The following is a 26356-nucleotide window of genomic DNA, read 5'->3' as shown; positions in this document are numbered from 1 at the left end:
CCTCTGCCTGGGTGCTGGGCCTAAATATCTGACAATGGACTGTTGCAGTGGTGGCTGATGTGAAGCCTGATTCTCTGCTATGACATGCAGACTAATTCTCTGCTGACATGAAGACAGATCCTCTGTTACGGGACCTCTCTCCTCTGCCTGGGTGCTGGGCCTAAATATATGACAATGGACTGTTCCAGTGTTGGGTGACGTGAAGCCTGATTCTCTGCTATAACATGCAGACTGATTCTCTGCTGACATGAAGCCAGATCCTCTGTTACGGGACCTCTCTCCTCTGCCTGGGTGCTGGGCCTAAATATATGACAATGGACCGTTGCACTGGTGGCTGACGTGAAGCCTGATTCTCTGCTATGACATGCAGACTGATTCTCTGCTGACATGAAGACAGATTCTCTGTTACGGGACCTCTCTCCTCTGCCTGGGTGCTGGGCCTAAACATCTGACAATGGACTGTTGCAGTGGTGGCTGACGTGAAGCCTGATTCTCTTCTATGGGACCTCTCTCCAATTGATATTGGTTAATTTTTATTTATTTTATTTTTATTTTAATTAATTTCCCTATCCACATTTGTTTGCAGGGGATTTACCTACATGTTGCTGCCTTTTGCAGCCCTCTAGCCCTTTCCTGGGCTGTTTTACAGCCTTTTTAGTGCCAAAAAGTTTGGGTCCCCATTGACTTCAATGGGGTTCGGGTTCGGGACGAAGTTCGGATCAGGTTCGGATCCCGAACCCGAACATTTCCGGAAGTTCGGCCGAACTTCTCGAACCCGAACATCCAGGTGTCCGCTCAACTCTACACCCGTCACATATTTGTAAGTATTTTATTATATCTTTTCATGTGACAACACTAAAGATATGACACTTTGATACAATGTAATTTTAAAGTTGTGGTGTTTCACCATCGGTGGTCTTTCCTGGTGTCAAACATCATATTGCACACCAGGAAAATTGTGTCTCAAAAAAAGAAATTTGAAGTAGGGAGGAGTAGGATCCCAAGATCAGCATGAAGGCAAGAGTTGCTGGGATTACAGAGTGGAGTTTAGTCATGTGTGAAAGTCTGATTGTGGATTTTGTAAGTAAAATACTGCATGTGTACCCATTATTCCTAAGACAATATTATACTATTGGAGATGTTGAATGTAATCCAATGAAGGAGGATTGTCGGAAGAAACCTCTATCAATGACAGATTAAATAGGAGCGTAAAGAGAGGGTGTTGATGGAATCAAAGATGTAACAAATTTATTAAGAGTGTTGCAAATTTTATGCATCTTTTTTCACCACACTTTTTACTTAGACTGGCACATCAAACTGAAAAAAAAAAAAAAAAGATTGTCCCTAAAACATTACTTTTTACTTAAAGGGAACCTGTCACCGGGATTTGATGTATAGAACTGAGGACATGGATTGCTAGATGGGCGCTGGCACATCTGCAATATCCAGTCCCCATAGCTCTGTGTGCTTTTATTGTGTAAAAAAAACTATTTGATCCATATGCAAATTAACCTGAGATGAGTCCAGCGTGAAGGAGCCCAGCACCGCCCCGCATACTCAGAATCTCCTCCTTGCTCCCCAACGTCAGAAAGCCAGAGCGCCGTAATTTCGCGATGCGCGAGCTAGCGCATGCACAATGTTGTCATGGTGTTCCTTCCCTGTGCTGGCATCAGCCTCAGGGAAGGAACTGTTTTGAAATCCGACAGAGGATCTCAAAACTAGACCAAAAAGCTTGCATTTTGTCCCCATGAATTCTGAATGGAAAAAGATCCATTCTGCATGCATCTGTTCTGGCAGCAATCTAGTTTTTGGCTGGACACAAAAGCGGCTTAAAACAGATCCGGCACTGAAGTGGAGTGGACACACTGCTGTGGGTGGCTGTGAGCAGAGCTGGAATCTGAAGACACGTGGAAAGCTTTGCAGGAAAGCTGACTGAAAACTACCACGGACTAAAAGAACCCAGGGTAAAAATACCTTTATTTTGAACGGACTGTTCTACTGTTTATGTTATGCTGAACTAAGCGGACTTTAAGTTGGGCTTCAGTAAATGATACTGTAATTAAACAGATGGGCGCACCATAGGGTAATTCTGCGTATGCAGGAAAAATAAATTGCAAGGCTCACCTTGTAAGGTTGTGCTAATGTTAGGCACAACTCTAATGAATGCTCATCAGAAAGATCCTGAAAAACCTGGAAAGTGGTGGTCTGAAGCCACAGGAAGAGAAGGGATCTTCTTATAGGAGATGCCTGGAATCCCCAAGAAGGTATCTAGTTGCAGAGGTATAAAGTCCCACGGCGCAAAGAACCATCCACAGGTCACCAGGATCAGGAATAAACTGTTTTTATTGCAGCAATACAATGCGTTTCGGGGAATCACTCCCCTTCATCAGGTACAAAAGGCTGCACATATACAAAAGAAAATGGCTTCAAACATTTATACATGTGAGAACCACCTATTTAGGGGGTCAGGAGGTCAATGGGAGTGGTCCTTAGAGCCCCTTGTGTCACCTTAATGCTCATTTCTGAACTTTCTGTATATAGGGACATTTCTTTATAGGGGCTGATCACCAATGAGTCAAGCTTGGTGGCTAAATGAACTATTGAGCACTGTTAAACAATTAGACTGTATCAATCATGTGATCAGAGCGTCACTTGAGCGATGCCGGCAGCTGAAGTTTTCTAAAGCGAAGAGATCGGGAGCACATACTAACGTCATGGTGGCACGTGATCTGGGTTCCAGTCATGTGGGGGGAAGCCAGATCACGTGACGGCCGTCACTAAGCGACAGATACTCTCCAATAGTGTAGGAGAGGTTGGGCGCATGTGACGGCTGTTGCTAGGAGGGCAGGACACTTCTGGATATAAATAATATCGGAAGCCAGTGTATGCCGGGCCGCGATACTACACAATTGCTCACACAGTATATAGGGATGCATGGGCCTTAACTCACAGTATATAAGGATACATATAGGTGGACATATGTTACAAAAGGTAGGGATCATAGACAAAAGAATAACTCCTTTGGGAGCTAATGAAGAATATAAAATACATAATATAAATGATATGATAAAAGAAATGTGGATATATAAAAAAATTATATATTTTTTCATATATATATATAGAAATATCTAAAAAACATATATAAATATATAGGGATAAAATCATGGCATAAGAATGGATATATAAATAAATGAATAGATATATAGATATATATATATACACACACACATATATGATGATTATATACACACACACACACAAATATATACACACATATATACACACACACACACACATAGATATACACACACACACACAATACAGACCAAAAGTTTGGACACACCTTCTCATTCAAAGAGTTTTCTTTATTTTCATGACTATGAAAATTGTAGATTCACACTGAAGGCATCAAAACTATGAATTAACACATGTGGAATTATATACATAACAAACAAGTGTGAAACAACTGAAAATATGTCATATTCTAGGTTCTTCAAAGTAGCCACATTTTGCTTTGATTACTGCTTTGCACACTCTTGGCATTCTCTTGATGAGCTTCACGAGGTAGTCACCTGAAATGGTTTTCACTTCACAGGTGTGCCCTGTCAGGTTTAATAAGTGGGATTTCTTGCCTTATAAATAGGGTTGGGACCATCAGTTGCGTTGTGGAGTAGTCAGGTGGATACACAGCCGATAGTCCTACTGAATAGACTGTTAGAATTTGTATTATGGCAAGAAAAAAGCAACTAAGTAAAGAAAAACGAGTGGTCATCATTACTTTAAGAAATTAAGGTCAGTCAGTCCGAACAATTGGGAAAACTTTGAAAGTGCCCCCAAGTGCAGTCACAAAAACCATCAAGCACTTCAAAGAAACTGGCTTACACGCGGACAGCGCCAGGAAAGGAAGACCAAGAGTCACCTCTGCTGCGGAGGATAAGTTCATCCGAGTCACCAGCCTCAGAAATCGCAGGTTAACAGCAGCTCAGATTAGAGACCAGGTCAATGCCACACAGAGTTCTATCAGCAGACACATCTCTAGAACAACTATTAAGGGGAGACTGTGTGAATCAGGCCTTCATGGTAGAATATCTGCTAGGAAACCACTGCTAAGGACAGGCAACAAGCAGAAGAGACTTGTTTGGGCTAAAGAACACAAGGAATGGACATTAGACAAGTGGAAATCTGTGCTTTAGTCTAATGAGTCCCAATTTGAGATCTTTGGTTCCAACCACAGTGTCTTTGTGCGACGCAGAAAAGGTGAACGGATAGACTCTACATGCCTGGTTCCCACCGTGAAGCATGGAGGAGGAGGTGTGATGGTGTGGGGGTGCTTTGCTGGTGACACTGTTGGGGATTTATTCAAAATTGAAGGCATACTGAACCAGCATGGCTACCACAACATCTTGCAGCAGCATTTTTTGCGTTTAGTTGGACCATCATTTATTTTTCAACAGGACAATGACCCCAAACACACCTCCAGGCTGTGTAAGGGCTATTTGACCATGAAGTAGAGTGATGGGGTGCTGCGCCAGATGACCTGGCCTCCACAGTCACCGGACCTGAACCCAATCAAGATGGTTTGGGGTGAGCTGGATCGCAGAGTGAAGGCAAAAGGGCCAAAAAGTGCTAAGCATCTCTGGGAACTCCTTCAAGACTGTTGGAAGACCATTTCAGGTGACTACCTCTTGGAGCTCATCAAGAGAATGCCAAGAGTGTGCAAAGCAGTAATCAAAGCAAAAGATGGCTACTTTGAAGAACCTAGAATATGACATATTTTCAGTTGTTTCACTTTTTTTGTTATGTATATAATTCCACAAGTGTTAATTCACAGTTTTGATGCCTTCAGTGTGAATCTACAATTTTCATAGTCATGAAAATAAAGAAAACTCTTTGAATGAGAAGGTGTGTCCAAACTTTTGGTCTGTACTGTATGTACCGCGATCAATTGGAGGAGATATACAGTTGTGGCCAAAAGTTTTGAGAATGACACAAATATTCATTTTCACAAAGTTTGCTGCTAAACTGCTTTTAGATCTTTGTTTCAGTTGTTTCTGTGATGTAGTGAAATATAATTACACGCACTTCATACGTTTCAAAGGCTTTTATCGACAATTATATGACATTTATGCAAAGAGTCAGTATTTGCAGTGTTGGCCCTTCTTTTTCAGGACCTCTGCAATTCGACTGGGCATGCTCTCAATAAACTTCTGGGCCAATTCCTGACTGATAGCAACCCATTCTTTCATAATCACTTCTTGGAGTTTGTCAGAATTAGTGGGTTTTTGTTTGTCCACCCGCCTCTAGAGGATTGACCACAAGTTCTCAATGGGATTAAAATCTGGGGAGTTTCCAGGCCATGGACCCAAAATGTCAACGTTTTGGTCCCCGAGCCACTTAGTTATCACTTTTGCCTTATGGCACGGTGCTCCATCGTGCTGAAAAATGCATTGTTCTTCAACCAAACTGTTGTTGGATTGTTGGAAGAATTTGCTGTTGGAGGGTGTTTTAGTACCATTCTTTATTCATGGCTGTGTTTTGGGGCAAAATTGTGAGCCCACTCCCTTGGATGAGAAGCAACCCCACACATGAATGGTCTCAGGATGCTTTACTGTTGGCATGACACAGGACTGATGGTAGCGCTCACCTTTTCTTCTCCGGACAAGCCTTTTTCCTCATGCCCCAAACAATCGGAAAGAGTCTTCATCGGAGAATATGACTTTGCCCCAGTCCCCAGCAGTCCATTCACCATATTTTCTGCAGAATATCAATCTGTCCCTGATGGGTTTTTTTTTTTTTAGAGAAGTGGCTTCTTTGCTGCCCTTCTTGACACCAGGCCATCTTCCAAAAGTCTTCGCCTCACTGTGCGTGCAGATGCGCTCACACCTGCCTGCTGCTATTCCTGAGCAAGCTCTGCACTGGTGGCATTCCGATCCCGCAGCTGAAGTTCTTAATGATTCTATAAATTGTTGATTGAGGTGCAATCTTAGTAGCCACAATATCCTTGCCTGTAAAGCCATTTTTATGCAATGCAATGATGGCTGCACGCGTTTCTTTGCAGGTCACCATGGTTAACAATGGAAGATCAATGATTTCAAGCATCACCCTCATTTTATCAGGTCAAGTCTGCCATTTTAACCCAATCAGCCTGACATAATGAGCTCCAGTCTTGGGCTTGTCAACATTCTCACCTGAGTTAACAAGACGATTACTGAAATGATATCAGCAGGTCCTTTAATGACAGCAATGAAATGCAGTGGAAAGTTTGTTTTGGGATTAAGTTAATTTTCATGGCAAAGAAGGACTATGCAATTCATCTGATCACTCATCATAACATTCTGGAGTATATGCAAATTGCTATTATAAAAACTTAAAAACTTAAGCAGCAACTTTTCCAATTTCTAATATTTATGTAATTCTCAACTTTTGGCCATGACTATACACAGTTTTTTTTTAAATATAAATTAAGTTCAAATAAATTAATAATAAATCTATATTAAATTAATTTTATCAAATTAATTTTATAAGCAGACCCATTGTTTATAATAGAGAGGATTTTAAATAAATGAGTTTTAAATTAAAAATTATTTGAAATGGTTTTAAATATAATAATGAAAAAGGTTTAAAATGGTATTTTCAAATAAAAAAAATACTACATGATGTAAGATATATATATTTGAAAAAAAAAAAAAAAAAAAAAAGGGGTAGAGGGGCATCAGTAGTTCGTATATTCTAGTGATTCATTTAAACCAAACGGGAAAAGAGAGTTTAATTTAAAAATCCAGAACATTTCCTTCCTACATAATTTCTGGAAAGAATAGGGGACCCATTCTAAGGGTTTGACTGACAAAGAGGAAGGGTCACCGTCGTGACGAAGGGCATAATGGCGGGAAACGCTATGTGTATTCATTTTCCGTCGTATATTCGAGCGATGCTCGTTCATGCGTTCCCTTAGTGACTGAGTAGTACGACCTACATATACAAATTTTGAGGGACATTGTAATAAATAAACAATATTAGTGGTGCTGCAAGACATATTATGTTTTAGAATAACACGTTCTCTAGGGTGGGTAGGGTTAATTGTTTGCCGCAAGCATTAATCATGTCACAGCACATGCACCTTTTTCCACCACACTTGTGGGAACCAAACCTTTTTGGACTGAGCTTTTCCGAGCCAATCCTGGAAGGATTAAAGCTTAATTGTGTTGTCGCCGCCTTTATCGGCGCTTTAAATAACAATGTATTTTCTCTGTGTAAGAGACCTAAGAGCTTTTGAAAGTTCAGGATTTAAGTTACTATTAGTGGTGGGGTTGGTGGGCGTGGATGAAAACCTCTCTCTGAAGTCTGACATCACCATATTGAAAAAACTTTCAATATGGGCTCCTCTACTTTCGAGAGGGAAAAAAGAAGATTTAATCTTAACATTTGAAATTATAGGGGTCTGTTGAGAATCACAGACCATATTAATAGATGGTAAGACCACCACTCCACTACTCAATACAGAACTAGCATGATCTATGGATTGTGTGCCAAGAAAGTAATTACTATTGAAATCTGATGATGGTGTCGTAACAGTCGATAGCTTGTGCATGTAAAGCGGTAATAGCATTAGAACTGGAAGAAATTGTGGTGGCAGTTGTGATACCCAAATCTTGTATGGAGTTTTTGGTGGTAAAATGTCGATGTAAAGTTAGTTTACGTATAAATTGATACAAGTCGACAAACAATTAAAATAGATTGGGTTGATTAGTTGGAAAGAAAGAGAGTGCATTGCCCAGTAATTCAATTTCCTTCTATGTTAAATTATGTTTCGATAGATTAAAGATTCCTAGTTTTCTTTCAAAATCTATAGGGTTATAAGCAACACTATTTACTTTCTTATGTTCAGGGTTTGTTTTCTTGGTTTTAATTTTTTGTTGACTGGGGCAGTGTTTTCCACTTTCCCTGCGTCCTCTAGGTCTACGTTTGATCTTTTTTTCTTCTTTAAACTGGAAACTGGTATGTAAAAGTGTGTTATCTTGAGTGATTGAGGGGTGGTGTTAGGTTTCCTGGGTGGAGAAGGATCGGTGGGTCTTAGTAGTGGGCTTAAGGCTAAAAAACTGGTCAGTATTTTCCTGGTCGGTAAAATCGAAGTTCCCTTGTTGATGGTCAGGGAAACCTGTTCTAAAAAAGAAGAGTTATCTGAGAGGTTCGTAGGTAGAGCTAAAAAATCTTCAGGACTAACAGATGAAACAGAATGCGTAGAAATATTAAATGGATGAGAAGAAGTATCAGGGGGAAGAGGAATTGAGGATGCCTGAGGTGAAGAATAAACAGACAGATTGGTGAGTGGCTCCAATGATTTAGAGGTATTGGAATCAGACAGATTCAATGAAGCTAATGGGGAGTCTATTGAGGCCTGTGATTGAGAATTAGTTCCTCTGACAAATGACAGAGGTGGTGGAGGGATGAACTCTAAAGAGTGAGATACAATTCCATCTGTTGATGAAACCTGTGACCTTAATTTAGTAGGAGGTATAGTAGACTCAACCTCAGTGGTGGTAGAGGCACTCAGACAGAGGTACAATGATGACCCTGGGCCCATTGCATGAAAATTAGAAGGGCCAGATGCTTGATGATTCTTGTTGTTCCTAGTCTTAGTGAGTGTACTGTCATTAATCCTTGGATTTGGACTCTTATTGGATGGAACATGGTGATTCTGGCTAGTATTTATGTTGAGGATACTATTATAAACAATCCTTGTGTTGACAGGTCTAACGTGATGGGAAGATATAAGGTTCTGGCTCAAACAAGAATTGGGTGGCTGATGTCGTATACTGGAAATGTTAGTGGTGGGAATAAAATTGTAATTATTAATTTAATTTTTATTTTTACTTATATCTTTTTTCCTTTCCCATACTCAAACCAAACATTCTTTATAATCCAGCAGATCACGGCAGAGTTTATTACATTTGTTGAGGACCTCATTAGACTCGAATCTTCTCAAATTGGTTCGTTCAGAATGTACATGGGAGGTCATATCCTGCCTCTCGATTGGCGAATTAAGTATAAGTTTAAGTTTGGTGACAAGATTCGTACATAACTGTTTCCGTTTTGTGATTAAGATTTTCATAAAATTAATAGAACAATCATCACTATTTTTAAGCCATTTTTCACAAAAAATCTGGTCATCAAAAAATGTGTGTTTGAGAGCGAATCTAAGTCCGGTATAAGTCCTAGATTAGGATAGACAGGAGATACCTGTCTATTTCATTGCGAATAAAGTCCTTACTTAGTCTTAGAATATCGGTTCTGGATATGACTGCATTGTTATCAGTGTTAATAACTCCAACGTCCATCCAAGTACCATTAGGAGTGGTGGTAAGTTTTTCAGAAAGTTCATCTGGTAGCAAGCAGGAAATTTCTCGTTTGACTCTTGTAATGAGTTGTGGTAAATCATTAAGGAGATAGGACCGTCCTGAGTCAGCCTCATAACCTCTATTCAGCGTCAAGTTCCCCTTAGGCCTTGATAGAGTTTGGATAACCTTGTTTCTTTTTTATGCTTTTGATTTTCATCATGTGACCATATACAGTCATGTGAAAAAATTAGGACACCCTTTGAAAGCATGTGGTTTTTTGTAACATTTTTAATAAAAGGTTATTTCATCTCCGTTTCAACAATACAGAGAGATTAAAGTAATCCAACTAAACAAAGAAAACTGAAGAAAAGTCTTTTCAAGATCTTCTGTAAATGTCATTCTACAAAAATGCCTATTCTAACTGAGGAAAAAGATAGGACACCCTCACATGTATTCCCTCTTAAATTGGCTCAGATCTCACACAGGTATATCACACCAGGTGCACATAATTAGTAGATCGTTACTCTGCATGTTGAATGAGGCTTGCCCTATTTAAACCTCAGACATTTAGTTTGGTGTGCTCCTGACTGTTGAAGTGAGAGTGAGCACCATGGTGAGAGCAAAAGAGCTGTCAGAGGACTTCAGAAAAAAGATTGTAGCAGCCTATGAGTCTGGGAAGGGATTTAAAAAGATCTCAAAAGATTTTGAAATCAGCCATTCCACTGTCCGGAAGATAGTCTACAAGTGGAGGGCTTTCAAAACAACTGCCAACATGCCCAGGACTGGTCGCCCCAGCAAGTTCACCCCAAGAGCAGACCGCAAGATGCTAAAAGAGGTCTCCAAAAACCCTAAAGTGTCATCTCGAGAACTACAGCAGGCTCTGGCTACTGTTGATGTAGAAGTACATGCCTCTACAATCAGAAAGAGACTGTACAAGTTTAACTTGCATGGGAGGTGTGCAAGGAGGAAACCTTTGCTTTCCAAGAGAAACATCGAGGCCAGACTGACATTTGCCAGAGATAAAGTTGACAAAGACCAGGACTTCTGGAATAATGTTCTTTGGACAGATGAGTCCAAAATTGAATTATTTGGACACAACAGCAGAGGACATGTTTGGCGTAAACCAAACACAGCATTCCAAGAAAAGAACCTCATACCAACTGTGAAGCATGGAGGTGGAAGTGTCATGGTTTGGGGCTGCTTTGCTGCAGCAGGACCTGGTCAGCTCACCATAATAGAATCCACGATGAATTCTACTGTGTATCAGAAGGTGCTTGAAGAACATGTGAGACCATCAGTTAGAAAATTAAAGCTGAAGCGGAACTGGACCATGCAACATGACAATGACCCAAAACATACTAGTAAATCAACCAAAGATTGGCTGAAAAAGAAGAAATGGAGAGTCCTGGAATGGCCAAGTCAAAGTCCAGATTTGAATCCCATTGAGATGCTGTGGGGTGACTTGAAAAGGGCTGTACGTGCAAGAAACCCCTCAAACATCTCACAGCTGAAAAAGTTCTGCATTGAGGAGTGGGGTAAAATTTCCTCAGACCGATGTCGAAGACTGGTAGATGGCTACAAGAACCGTCTCACTGCAGTTATTTCAGCCAAAGGAGGTAACACTCGCTATTAGGGGCAAGGGTGTCCTATCTTTTTCCTCAGTTAGAATAGGCATTTTTGTAGAATGACATTTACAGAAGATCTTGAAAAGACTTTTCTTCAGTTTTCTTTGTTTAGTTGGATTACTTTAATCTCTCTGTATTGTTGAAACGGAGATGAAATAACCTTTTATTAAAAATGTTACAAAAAACCACATGCCTTCAAAGGGTGTCCTAATTTTTTCACATGACTGTATGTCATTATTTTTATGTATGTAGGGTTGTGTGTGTGTGATATATGTGTTTATATATGTGTATATATTTGTGTGTGTATAATCATCATGTGTATATATACACAGTATATTCATTTATATATCCATTCTTATGTCATAATTTTATCCCTATATATAAAAAATAAATTATATATATATATATATATATATATATATATATACACACACACACACACACACACACACATATATATATATATATCTCAACATTTCTTTTATCATATAATTTATATTATATATTTTATATTCTTAATTAGCTCCCAAAGGAGTTATTCTTCTGTCTATGATCCCTACCTTTGGTAACATATGACCACCTATATGTAGCCCTATATACTGTCAGTTAGAGCGCAATTGTGTATCGCGGCCCGGCATACACTGGCTTCCGATATCATTTACATCTAGAAGCGTCCTGCCCTCCTAGCAACAGCTGTCACATGTGCCCAACCTCTCCTACACTATTGGAGTGTCTCTTTTCAAGTGACGCTCTGATCACATGATTGATACAGTCTTATTGTTTAACAGTGCTCAATAGTTTATTTAGCCACAAAACTTGACTCATTGGTGATCAGCCTCTATAAAGCAATGTCCCTATATACAGAAAGTTCAGAAATGAGCATTAAGGTGACACAAGGGGCTCTAGGGACCACTCCCCCTGACCCCCTAAATAGGTGGTTCTCACATGTATAAATGTTTGTAGCCATTTATTTGGTATGTGTGCAGCCTTTTGTACCTGATGAAGGGAAGTGATTCCCTGAAACACGTTGTATTGCTGCAATAAAAACAGTTTATTCCTGATCCTGGTGACCTGTGGATGGTTATTTGCGCCGTGGGACTTTATATCTCTTTAAGTTGGGCTTGACCTTGGCTGCTGGTAGCTGTACCTATTTTCGGTTTGTTTGGAAAATAAACATGTTTTCTTTAACCCTTGCTGGCTCATGCACCTGGTTTATTGGAGCGATCTTCCCCCGTATTACACCGTGTAATATCAGTTTTTATAAATGCGCGTGTATGACATGATGACAATTCTAATCACATGTTCTATAAATTTTCCACTCCCTCTAGAACTGCTACAGATCTGCATAGCCATTAGAAAGGTAACAAATCATTATATTTATATCTATCCATCTATCGATGTAGTCGTGTCATATTTTCAGGGCTCATGCCGCCCGTGTACTGTTGGGAACCCCAATACATGGGTAATGTCCGTGTGGGCTGCGCTTGCTGAAGCAGACCCATTCAACTTGAATGGGTCCACGATCTGTCCGTACCATAAAAAAGTAGCGGTGCAAATGAATTGAACCAAAATGCCATGGAAGCTCTCCGTAGTGCTTCCGTGGCCTTCCAATCCGTGCCTCCGCTCTGTATCTTCCGGATTACGGACCCATTGAAGTGAACGGGTCCGCATCCATAATACTTTAGATAATCCACGGCACACCAAATTTTTGCTTGCAATTTTATTGTGTACAGAGGTACATAAACATCAATATATGACTTATCGCGCCATTGCCAGAGTATACATATTTAATAATTAGGCCATAATATGTCCCAACATTTCGGTCTTAATTAGACCTTTCTCAAGGAATCTGAAAAAGTATAGAAGAAAATCCTAGTTTTAGTGACTTTTCAGGGCGAAAAGAATTACATACAATCGACGTGGTGATGTCAATGTCAAAGAAAATTCAAAAAGAAAAAAAAAAGGGAAAAAAGTCTCAAGAGATTAGAACTATCTAGAAAAAATGAAGGTAGGTAAAGTATGGAGGATATGAGACTGGTAAAAGAGCAATCAATTGAACTGGAAGATAGAGAGAGGGATGTAAAATGGTAACCTGTAAGGATCATGATCCTATACTGCAGCAGAAAGATATTGTGACAGTCGACGAGAGGATAGTATCAATTACATGTAGCAAAAATAATCAATTGAATCAATTGAAGTAGTGAGGGCACAAAGTTAATCACCAAAAAAGTAAAAGGTACAATTTACCCGAGGCCATGGGGCAGAGGACGTTCAACTTGAGGGGCTGGTGCTATGTGCCCTCAGCTGGAATTTATGTTATAAAAGCGGAGGTCGCGTGACCAGCGTGACCTCCGCCGGGGGTTACGTGAGTCACGTGATCGCAGAAAGCGTCACGTGGATCACGTGATCGCGGCAGTAAGGGCTCGCATGCGCAGTTTGCTGTTTGAAGATCTACAGGGTATGGGCGATCTAAGGCTAATGTAATGAAGTTAAAGTGGACGCAACAAGGGTGATGCACCTGCGCAATCAGTGAAATTAATTTGGTAGCGATGATAACATGCTGGTCAATATATGAGGATTATAGAAGAATGGTAATCAAGTATACAAGGTGGTAGGTTAATACAGAGGAGAAAATGGCTGAATGGGAGATATAGGTATAGTAGGAAGGATTATATCATATATATATATATATATATATATATATATATATATATAAAAATATATATATATATATATATATATATATATAGTTATTATGAAAATATAATGAAAATATAGATAAAGTACTATAAGTAAAAAAAAATGTACAATAAAGAAAAATACAATTATATTATGATGAACAATGACGATTTTTTTTTTTAACCAAAATAGTTCAACCAAGTAATGCAATTGTCATGAAGTAATATAATCTATATTCTACATAATTAAATAATATGTACAACTCAATGATGAGAATAGGGAGGGGAAGGGAGAGATGGGGAAAAAAAGGGGAGGGAAGGAGGGGGAGGGGAAGAGGGGCGGGGAAGGTTTGAAATCTCCCAAACTTGTATAACGACTATGTTTAGATCCAAATTAGAGAATCTGTAATAAAGGAAATATATATATATCAGTTTGAGAATTAAGCAATCAATACCATATGATAAAACACATATCAGTCCACAGTACTGTGAGATAATAAATATGGATATTAGAGATTACAATAAAAGTCACATTCACGATTGGAACTAAAGTGTCCAATCGATGTATCCAAAATGATTCTCTCTGCTTAAGTGTCACAATTCGATTACCCCCTCTCCGTGGGGTGGAGACTTGCTCCAAAACCTGGTAACGTATGGACGAAATCCGGTGGTTATGTTCTTTGAAGTGTGCTGGAATCGGTAAAAGAAGTTGTTCGGTCCAAATTGTCGATTTGTGCTTCGAAATTCGATTTCTGATTTGTTGTGTGGTTTCACCCACATAACAAAGCCCACATGGGCATTTAATCAGGTATATTACAAATGTGTAATATCCTTTAATGGGCAACCTTTTTACAGTATGTGGGTGTGTGATGAAGTTGCCCTTGATAACACATGAGCATTGAGCACAATGAAGACACGGAAAGGTTCCATATTTGGGGGTTTGTAGAAACCTCTGTTTAGGAATTTTCAATATCCGCACGGATTAGATGGTCCCTTATGTTTTTGGATCGTTTGTAACAAGTGAGGGGTGGAGATTGGAACTCTTGTATTTCAGGGAATGCCTGAGATAGTATTGACCACTGATTCCTAATTGTGTGTTGTATTTTGGGGGCTAGGGGGTGATAAGTCAGAATGCATGGTATACGTTGGGATGGAGTGGTATTTTCTAAGGTTGTCCTCTTGGGTATTGGTGGTTTATTAGTGATCAAATGTTCAGGATAACCTCTTTGTCTACCTTATAGCATTACCGCTGACTAGTCCATACAGCTCATTGATTCTCTTCCAAAATGGGGATATGCGGTCACACTGCCACCAAATGTGTACCATAGTGCCTTTCTCTTTCTCACAATGCCAACATATGTCTGGACACGTGGGAAAGAAGGAATGCAACATAACAGGGGTTCTGTACCATCTAGAAAGAATCTTAAAGTTATTTTCTTGCAAGCTACAACTGACAGATTATTTGTGAGACAGTGTGAGCGCCCTCTCCCACTGGTCAGGGGACAAGGTTTTACCCAACTCCCTCTCCCAGGCCCCCCCTCCTGGAGTAGCCCGTAAACCACAGACACTAAATGTGTGGGAGGTGTATTTTGGGTGCAGAGAGACTCAAAGGCGGTAAGATCCCTAGATAGGTTTTCTAAGGGGCCTAGTGAATGTAAGAACTTCTTTATGCTGTGGTATTGTAACCACACCCCCCGTAGGCCGGGTCGACAAGCGAGTGTAAAGGTCTAACAGCCCCGCCGGCTGCCAACTGTCTAACTTGTGGATTATCTTCTTTTCAAAGTAGATTTTGGGTTGGGAGTCCTATTTTCATCCGCTCAAACTGAACCCATCTCTTAGAAGAACCGCTATGAAACCAATCTAAGATGCACAAGAAGATTGCAGCTTTGTGGTATTTGGAGAGGCTTATGATGAGCTAGAAAGCGCATGCCTAGTCTAGGGGAGGACCTGGCCAAATAAATCTTAGTAACAGAGATCTGAAGGCCTTAAAGAATCCACAAGGTAAGGGTATCAGTATGGTGTGAAACAAATATAGAATCCGAGGTAGAATATTAATTTTGATCGCGTGGATTCTACCAAACCATGACAACGGTAGTTGCTTCCAAGCCTTCAGATCCCTTCGAACCTCCTCTAACAGGGGGGTAAAGTTGAGTGAAAAAAGATCTGTCAAGCACGAGGGGATAGACGTACCTAGGTAAGTGAGGTGGTTGGAGGACCATCTAAATGGAAATGAGGTCTTTAGGTCGCGTACCAGGGATTCAGAAAGGTTGATGTTTAGTATTACAGACTTATGTAAGTTGACCTTAAAATTACTAAGGTCTCCAAAGAGAGCAAACTCTTTCAAAACATTAGGAAAACTAACCCTGAGGTCTGAACAGAAGATTAAAAGGTCGTCCGCATATATGGCGATCTTGGATACCATGTCTCCTACCTGGAGGCCCTTAATGGAGTCGTTGGCTCTAAGAGCTCTAGCCAGGAACTCAATCACCAATATGTACAAAAGAGGGGAGAGGGGGCAGCCCTGCCTTGTGCCATTATGGATCTGAAATTATGCCGACAAAGATCCATTAATCCTCATCTGGGCTCTCGGATTATGATATAAAGCAGTAATTCTGCATAAAAGATTTGGACCAAAACCAAACGCCGTTAGGGCCTCCGACATAAAAGACCAATCCACCCGATCGAATGCCTTCTCGGCATCAACCGAGAGTAGGCAGAGGGGGGACTTTGTCGCGGACGCTCGGACAATTAAGGCCAAAGAGCGGATGGTGTAATCTCTGGCTTCACGTCCAGGGACAAAACCTGTCTAGTCCTCATGTATCAACCAAGGACCAGTCTTTCAGCAAGTATTTTGGCATAGATCTTGACATCGATGTTTAATAACGATATCGGGCGATAACTGCTACATGCCAGGGGGTCCTTCCCTGGCTTGGGGATAACACAAATATGCGCTGTTAGAGTCTGTGACGGGAAGGAAGCACCCTTTACCAGGGAGTTGCACATATTGGTGAAGGGACCTGATATGTCTTCCAGAAAAGTCTTCTAAAAACGGGAGGTGAACCCATCCGGTCCAGGACTCTTACCAACTACTAAACCTTTAAAAGAACTCCTAACCTCCTGGGTCGTGATTGCTGCCTCCAAGGACTCCCTATGAGCTAAGGATAACTTGGGTCCCCCCAGGCCAGAAACATAATCCCTGATCTTCTAGAGCCTCGGGAAGAAGGTCTGCAATCTTTCCCTTTAGGTTATATAGTTCGGTATAGTAGGCTCGGAATTCCCTCAAGATGTCTCCAGTAGAGTGTACTTTACCCCCTTCTCTCCGGTTAAGAGATGAAATATAAAAGAGGAGCCATTCTTAGGTTTCAGGACTCTGGCCAGCATTTTACCACTCTTATCTCCTTGCCCATACATAAGTCTGTGAAACCTAACCCTGAAGCCGAGATATTTCTGGTCAATCAATCTCCTGAGTTCCCCTCTAGTATCACATAATTCCTGGTACGCGACCGCAGAGAGGGAGTTCTTATGACTCTGTTCAAGCACAGCTAATTTTTGAAGTAGCTCACCCATCTTTCCTGCCCTAATCTTTTTCAACCTAGAAGCATGTAGGAGGAACTGCCTCCGCACCACACACTTCAGCGTCTCCCATTTAATTGTGGAACTGGTGGTATCCGCTTCGTGTACCGCCATGAAGTCTGTAATAGACGAACGGATGTCGACTAAACAAACTGGATCCCTAAGAATATTATCATTCAATTTCCAAGAATATTGGGAGCGAGCACGATTCCCAATAGCAAGAGTCACCCATACTAGGGAATGGTCAGAAAATAGGGCAGGTTCAATACCTGCTGTGGGATTAAAATCTAGCAGGGAATGAGAGAGGAAAATATAATCGAAGCGATGATATACGTTATGGGATGTAGAATAAAATGTGAAGTCCTTATCCGTGGGGTATAAGATGCGCCATATGTCAACTAATCTCAAAGAATGTAAATGTCTCCGGAAACCTTGGGCCACTCCAGTCGGGGTAGAGAACCTACCTAATGAGGAGTCTAGCGTGGCATCTAGTGAAAAATTAATATCCCCCCCCCCCCCCCCCAGGACGATCGGAGCACCATCAGCAAAGGTATCCAGGGCTGGCATAATTGTGGAAGCGAATTGAGAGTGACCTGCGTTCGGGAAATACATGTTAGCTAGAACCAATATCCGAGAACCGATAGACACCTTAAGGAAGACGTATTTCCCCATTTCATCAGAAAAAACTTGCAGAACCTCACATGGTACAGATTTGTGTATAGCGATAGACACGCCCCTAGATTTAGACTCCGGGAACGTGCTATGCGCCCAATATGTAAAGTATCTGTTCTTATAGGAGGGGATATTATCCGACTTAAAATGAGTCTCCTGCAAGAAGGCTATAGAAACCTTCTGTTTATGCAGATTATAAAAAAACTGGTTCCTTTTAGCGGGGTTGTTTAACCCGTTGACGTTAAAGGAACATATCTTAATAGGAATCATCTTATGCGACTAAAAGAGAACATATGCACTATTATGAGTTCTGAGAGTAGGACATAAGGGAGAAAACACCAGGGAAGCTGAGCAGGACAGGGAAGACATAACAAGACAAGACAAGACAGGAACAAACAATATAGGGGACCTAACAGATAGTACAAAACACCAAATGGCCATCAACTTATGGTCTTAAAGCTAGACAATACAGGGTGGACCATTTATAGGGATACACGTCAATAAAATGGGAATGGTTGGTGATATTAACTTCCTGTTTGTGGCACATTTATGGGTGCGTTTGAGGAGGAACATGGCCTTCCATCACATTCTAATATTGTATTTTATAGAAGATATATAGATGATCTCATCATAGTTTGGAATGGAGATGCATCACTCACAGAATTCACCAAACAAATTAACGAAAACGACTGGTACATTACTCTCACGCTTGAACATCATCCCACTAAAGCTACCTTTCTAGACTTAGAACTAGAAATTATCAATAATGAAATTACTACTAAAACGCATTTAAAAAAAGTTGATATGAACAGCTATCTAAACTACAAAAGATGCCATCACACTAAATGGTGGAATAATATACCCTATAGTCAAATGCGTAGAATTCGTAGGAACTGTTCTGATGATAATACATGTAAGGAACAACTATCCGTTCTGAAACAGAGGTTTTTGAATAAAGGTTATCCGTTAAACTAGTGAATGAATCGATGAAAAGGGCCCTTAAAATGTCTCAAACCGAAAGTCTTAAAGGGAAAAAGAAAACTGTTGGTGAACAAGATGACACTAAACACTTTAATCTCAATTTCATCACTCGCTTTAATACGCGGTATAATGATATTAGGAAAATCATGAATCAACACTGGAATATTTTGTTAAAAGACCCCATCATAGGTACAACCATTCCTAAAACCTCTAAGCTAATTTTAAAGAGAGCCCAGACTCTGAAAAATATTCTGGCCCCATCCTGCCCCCCATTGTGTTAGTAAAGCGACAACACAATTAAGCTTTAATCCTTCCAGGATTGGCTCGGAAAAGCTCAGTCCAAAAAGGTTTGGTTCCCACAAGTGTGGTGGAAAAAGGTGCATGTGCTGTGACATGATTAATGCTTGCGGCAAACTATTAACCCTACCCACCCTAGAAAACGTGTTAGGCCTCTTTCACACGGGCGTCATGTTTTTTGCCCGGATAAGAGCCGGGTGCGTTGCGGGAAAATGCGCAATTTTCCCGCGCGAGTGCAAAACATTGTCATGCGTTTTGCACTCGCGTGAGAAAAATCGCGCATGTTTGGTACCCAAACCCGAACTTCTTCACAGAAGTTCGGGCTTGGGATTGATGTTCTGAAGATTGTATTATTTTGTCTTATAACATGGTTATAAGGGAAAATAATAGCATTCTGACTACAGAATACATAGTATAATAGTGCTGGAAGGGTTAAAAAAATAAAGTTAACTCACCTTATCCTCGTTCGCGTAGTTCGTTCCCGGTCTGTTCTTTGCTAGCTGTGGGCTTGGGCTAAAGGACCTTTGATGACGTCAGATCACATGCTCCAATCACATGGTCCATCACCATGGTAATAAAGCATGTGATCTGACGTCATCAAAGGTCCTTTAGCCCAAGCCCACAGCTAGCAAAGAACAGACCGGGAACGAACTACGCGAACAAGAGGATAAGGTGAGTTAACTTTTTTATTTTTTTAACCCTTCCAGCACTATTATACTATGTATTCTGTAGTCAGAATGTTACTATTTTCCCTTATAACCATGTTATAAGGGAAAATAATACAGTGAATAGACTGTCACCTAGAACCCATGCGTGAAAATCGCACCGCATCCGCACTTGCTTGCGGATGCTTGCGATTTTCACGCAACCCCATTCACTTCTATGGGGCCTGCGTTGCGTGGATTATCGCACCGCAACGCACAAAGAGGAGCATGCTGCGATTTTCATGCAACGCATAAGTGATGCGTGAAAATCACCGCTCATGTGAACAGCCCCATAGAAATGAATGGGTCAGGATTCAGTGCGGGTGCAATGCGTTCAACTCACGCATCGCACCCGCGCGGAATACTCGCCTTAGGCCCCTTTCACACGAGCGAGTATTCCGCGCGGGTGCGATGCGTGAGTTGAACGCATTGCACCCGCACTGAATCCTGACCCATTCATTTCTATGGGGCTGTTCACATGAGCGGTGATTTTCACGCATCACTTATGCGTTGCATGAAAATTGCAGCATGCTCCTCTTTGTGCGTTGCGATAATCCACGCAACGCAGGCCCCATAGAAGTGAATGGGGTTGCGTGAAAATCGCAAGCATCCGCAAGCAAGTGCGGATGCGGTGCGATTTTCACGCATGGGTTCTAGGTGACAGTCTATTCACTGTATTATTTTCCCTTATAACATGGTTATAAGGGAAAATAATAGCATTCTGACTACAGAATACATAGTATAATAGTGCTGGAAGGGTTAAAAAAATAAAAAAGTTAACTCACCTTATCCTCTTGTTCGCGTAGTTCGTTCCCGGTCTGTTCTTTGCTAGCTGTGGGCTTGGGCTAAAGGACCTTTGATGACGTCAGATCACATGCTCCATCACCATGGTGATGGACCATGTGATTGGAGCATGTGATCTGACGTCATCAAAAGGTCCTTTAGCCCAAGCCCACAGCTAGCAAAGAACAGACCGGGAACGAACTACGCTAACAAGAGGATAAGGTGAGTTAACTTTTTTATTTTTTTAACCCTTCCAGCACTATTATACTATGTATTCTGTAGTCAGAATGCTATTATTTTCCCTTATAACCATGTTATAAGGGAAAATAATACAATCTTCAGAACATCAATCCCAAGCCCGAACTTCTGTGAAGAAGTTCGGGTTTGGGTACCAAACATGCGTGATTTTTCTCACGCGAGTGCAAAACGCATGACAATGCTTTGCACTCGCGCGGGAAAATTGCGCATTTTCCCGCAACGCACCCGGCTCTTATCCGGGCCAAAAACATGACGCCCGTGTGAAAGAGGCCTTATTCTAATACATAATATGTCTTGCAGCACGTAGTATCTTTTATTTGATAATACTACCATTTTAAACCTTTTTCATTATTATATTTAAAACTACTTCAAATAATTTTATATTTACTAATTTACTACTAACTAATTCATTTAAAATCCTCTCTATTATAAACAATGAGTGTGCCTATAAAATTAATTTTATAAAATTAATCTAATATAAAATTATTAATTTATATAAAAAACTGTGTACAGTCGTGGCCAAAAGTTTTGAGAATTACATAAATATTGAATATTGAAAAAGTTGCTTCTTAAGTTTTTATAATAGCAATTTGCATATACTCCAGAATGTTATGATGAGTGATCAGATGAATTGCATAGTCCTTCTTTGCCATGAAAATTAACTTAATCCCCCAAAAAACGTTCCACTGCATTTCCTTGCTGTCATTAAAGGACCTGCTGAGATCATTTCAGTAATCCTCTTGTTAACTCAGGTGAGAATGTTGACGGGCACAAGCCTGGAGCTCATTAGGTCAGGCTGATTTAAAATGGCAGACTTGACCTGTTTAAAGGAGGGTGATGCTTGAAATCATTGTTCTTCCATTGTTAACCCTTTCATGACCAAGGGTCATTGATGCCCCAGTGTCCAGGTCAAAATTTACAAATCTGACATGTGTCTCTTTATGTGGTAATAGCTTTGGAACACTTTTACTTATCCATGCCATTCTGAAATTGTTTTCTCGTGACACATTGTACTTCATGATAGTCATATATTTGAGTCAATATATTTCACCTTTATTTTTGAAAAAATCCCAAATTTACCAAATATTTGAAAAAATTCACAATTTTCCAAATTTCAATTTCTCTGCTTCTAAAACAGAAAGTCATACCTAATAAAATATTTATTACTTAACATTCCCCATACGTCTACTTTATGTTGGCATCATTTTGGAAATGCCATTTTATTTTTTTAGGACGTTAGAAGGCTTAGAAGTTTAGAAACAATTCTTACAATTTTTAAGAAAATTTCCAAAACCCACTTTTTAAGGACCAGTTCAGGTCTGAAGTCACTTTGTGGTGGGGCTTACATAGTGGAAACCCCCCATAAATGACCCCATTGTAGAAACTACACCCCTAAAGTTACTCAAAACTGATTTTACATACTTTGTTAACCCTTTAGGCGTTCCACAAGAATTAAAGGAAAATGGAGATGAAATTTTGAAATTTTACATTTTTGGCAGATTTTCCATTTTCAATTTTTTTTTTCCTTAACACATTGAGGGTTAACAGCCAAACAAAACTCAATATTTATTACCCTGATTCCGCGGTTTACATAAACACCCCACATGTGGTCGTAAACTGATGTACGGGCACACGCCAGGGCGCAGAAGGAAAGGAATGCCATACGGTTTTTGGAAGGCAGATTGTGCTGGATTGGTGTTCTGAACGCCATAGGTTTTTTATTTTTCTGCCGATCGTCTTGTGCAGGGGCTAATTTTTTGCAGAAAGTGTTGAGGTTTTTATTGGTACCATTTTTGGGTACATAGGATTTTTTGATCATTCATTATTACACTTTATGGGGCAAGGTGACCCAAAAATTGGCTGTTTTGGAACAGTTTTCATTTATTTATTTTTACAGCGTTCATCTGAGGAGTTAGGTCATGTGATAGTTTTATAGAGAAGATTGTTACGGACGTGGCAATACCTAATATGTATACTTTTTCTTATTTATTTAAGTTTTACACAATAATAGCATTTCTGAAACCAAAAAAATGATGTTTTAGTGTCTCTATAGTCTGAGAGCCATAGCTTTTTTATTTTTTTGGCGATTGTCTTAAATAGGGTATCATTTTTTGTGGGACGATGTGACTGTTTGATTGGTACTATTTTGGGGGGTCATACGCCTTTTTGATCGCTTGCTGTTGCACTTTTTGTGATGCAAGGTGACAAAAATGGCTTTTTTTTTACACCATTTTTTTTAATGGTGTTTATCGGACGGGGTCTATCATGTGATATCTTTATAGAGACGGTCATTACGGACGCGGTGATACCTAATATGTGTAGTTTTTTTATTTTAAATTTTTTATAGAAAAAGGCAATTTTTTTTAATTTTACATTTTTATTTATTTATTTTTACTTTTATTTTATTTTCACATTTTTTTTTTTATCAAGTCCCTCTTGGATCATGAAGATCCAGTGGGGCTGATGGCTGTACTATACTTTGCAATGCTCTTGCATTGCAAAGTGTAATACATTCAGATGCTCTGTAGGTGGCAACAGCGGACGGCAGGGAAGCAGACGGGGGGCAGCGCTGGAAGGGGGGGGGGAGGCAGGTATGTCACGCCAGCAGGGGGCGGACTCAAGGAGGGGGCAGCACTGGGAACAGATTGAGGGGGCACAGATGGGCGGCACAGATCGGGGGGGTGTTTGCACGCACAGATCAGGGGCGGGGGGGCGCTGCATCGATCGGGGGGAGCCACGAGGACACTGATTTCAGGCTCTGATCTGCAGAGCACAGATCAGAGCCTGAAACCGGCATTTTAACACTGCCACGATCCGATTGGTTAGTCTGACCAATCGGATCGATTGCCGGCAAGGGGCCACTCTGATTGGTCCCTTGCCGGCATTACTGCACTGTATGCTGTCCGTAACAGCATACAGGGCAGGGGCAGAAGCTTTAATCCAAGCGCTTTAATCCAAGATACACCCTCTACATACAGGGGTTTGATTCAAGCATTTGAAATACAGCCTTGTTGGGCAAATAAATATTTAATTCAGGCCTACACTGTTCCAGACCGTGTAAGATACATCCTCTACATACAGGGGTTTGATTCAGGCATTTGAAATACAGCCATTTGAAATACAGCTATTTTGTGAAAAGAAATATTTAATTCAGACATACACTGGTTCAGGCCCTGCGAGATACACCCTCTACATACAGGGGTTTGAATCAGGCATTTAAAATACAGTAATTTGAAATACAGCCATTTTGGGCAAATAAATATTTCATTCAGGCCTACACAGGTTCAGACCATGTGAGATACACACTCTACATACAGGGGTTTGATTCAGGCATTTGAAATACAGCCATTTGGGCGTGGCCGGCGGCGCATGGAGCAGGATGCACACTAGCTGAGTTCCGGTGCCATTAAACCTGTATAGCGGCTTGTAGCGATTTTTCCAGGACAGCTGGTGAGCTGGATTTCTCCCCAGTAGGAGACAGAGTCAGGGGAGAATGGTCAAGCCGAAAAAGAAGCCGGCATCATCTAAACTCACCGAGTTTTTCCCGGCGGTAAGCGGCAGCTAAGATGGCGCGGGTGGAAGCACGGCCCAGCGCACCGCGATTGAACAAACATATATGAGCCCTGCAGCATCTTCCTCACTGCCAGAGATCATCGGGTCCCCAGCGAACCGGCTGACTCCAATCCAGGGTGATCATGTCAACATACATAATGTCGCAATGCTTGCAGGTACTGTTGGACAGCAGCACAGCATAATGTATGGGCAGAGCGGGAGTCCAGAGGCACAGGGCAGGTCAGCAGTGCTGAGATCTCAAGAAGGTCACCTGTTAACATCTGGGTCTGGACGTGGGGACAATCCCCTTACAGAATCCATGCTCATTGCACTGATGGGGGACCTGAGGAAGTCCTTGCAAGCGAACATTAAAGAAATGTTACTTCCACTGCAAAGAGAGATTACAGCTGTGGGTCACAGAACGTCTCACCTAGAAAATAAAATGGCGGAGTTCGCCAGAGCGCATAATGACCTTGTAGACTCACAAAATGAGAAAGAGGAGCTAAAGCTTCTGAGAGTGAAAGTAATTGATTTGGAGGACCGTTCTCGCAGGAACAATATCAGTTTTCACAGCATTCCAGAGACGGTTAAACAGGAGGAACTGCACATTTTCTTGACGGATTTATTTGTGGCCTTACTTCCAGACCTGTCGCAAACTGAGCTGTATATTGATAGGGCTCACAGGATTCCCAAGCCCAAAAGTCTGCCATCTGAGGTGCCAAGAGATGTTTTAGCACGGATTACTTTCTACTAAGTAAAATAAAGATTAATGGCAGCTGCCAGGGAGAACTCCAGCTTAACTGATAGATTTCAAGCAGTGTTCCTATACACAGATCTGTCAGCAACACTAGCAAAGAGGATAGAATTTCAGGAGACGGCTAAGATTCTTTGCCACCATGGCGTTCAATACAGATGGGGGTTCCCGGCAAAACTACTCATCTTGTACAGAGGCAGGAAATTCGTAGCTTCGACAGTGGATGAGGCCGTGTCCTTACTGGACAACTGGAACTTGTCATCAACCAATGTACAGAGGTCCAAGACTCCTTCACTGGCTAAGTTGGATGGCGAGTGGTCTGAAGTAGCAAGCGGACGTGATCCAACCACCTGAGGAGGCTCCTTGTAGTGGAGGAGGACATAACTCCTACAATGCCAATTACACGGACACTGTCATAGTCAGGCTTAAACGGTCGTAAGTGGTTATTACAACCCCCACTAGGACGCAATGACACCGGCGTCCCGATATGGAAAAGTTGAGGTTTACTTGTTTTTTTGTTATTTTTTATGTACCATGGTCCAGAAATATGTACCTGCACTGTTATGTGTTTATATCCCACAAGGCACATTGGTGGTTGACGGAAGAATAGGAAGGGGGCCCATACTGACTACCGTCTATTATTCTTGTCAAAATGGTGATTAAGTTTACAACCATTAATGCAAAGGGGCTTAATAGTCCATTTAAAAGATCTCAGTTATGGAGGAATGCGCTGTTGGACAGGTCAGATATCCTGTGTGTTCAGGAGATGCACTTCACCGCATAGATTTCGACATAAGAAATTCCTGCATGTTTTCTCTTCCACTCTATCGGATAAGAAAAAGAGAGATTCTGTGGCTTTTAAGATGATTAATTCCAGAATAGATGTTGGGGGGCGGTATATCATCTTGGTCTGTGAAATTAATAATGTCCCATTTACATTAGTAGCACTGTATGCGCCGAATAAGGGACCTTTAAAATTTATACGAAAATTGTTTAACACTGTTTCAGGTCTCAAATCAGGTTCTTTAGTAATCATGGGGGATTTTAATTCATTGATGTGGACGGCATTGGATTCTTCAGCTGCTGAGAAGCAGGATGCCCCCTCCAAATTATTTACAGTTACGCAACAGGAAGGTTTAGTTGA

The 26356-nt window shown here is 40.9% G+C and overlaps 1 protein-coding gene across 5 annotated transcripts in view; it reads right to left on the bottom strand.

Moving 5' to 3' along the window:
- FOXRED2 (FAD dependent oxidoreductase domain containing 2) overlaps window positions 1-26356 on the bottom strand; it is a 576662-nt gene that overhangs the window by 66708 nt on the left and 483598 nt on the right. The window contains exon 10 of one of the 5 annotated variants that reach the window (XM_044301275.1): window positions 12701-12809. The exons of the other annotated variants lie outside the window; for them this stretch is intronic. Coding sequence (XP_044157210.1) covers window positions 12790-12809 — 20 coding nt within the window. The 3' untranslated portion in view covers window positions 12701-12789. Of the gene's footprint in view, window positions 1-12700; window positions 12810-26356 lie in introns of those variants that run through there. 5 annotated transcript variants of the gene reach the window in all.

Source organism: Bufo gargarizans, chromosome 7 (assembly GCF_014858855.1).
Source record: "Bufo gargarizans isolate SCDJY-AF-19 chromosome 7, ASM1485885v1, whole genome shotgun sequence".
Classification (NCBI taxonomy): Eukaryota; Metazoa; Chordata; class Amphibia; order Anura; family Bufonidae; genus Bufo; species Bufo gargarizans.
The sequence above is the reverse complement of the archived record's forward strand: the minus strand, read 5'-3'. Positions and strand labels throughout refer to the sequence as shown.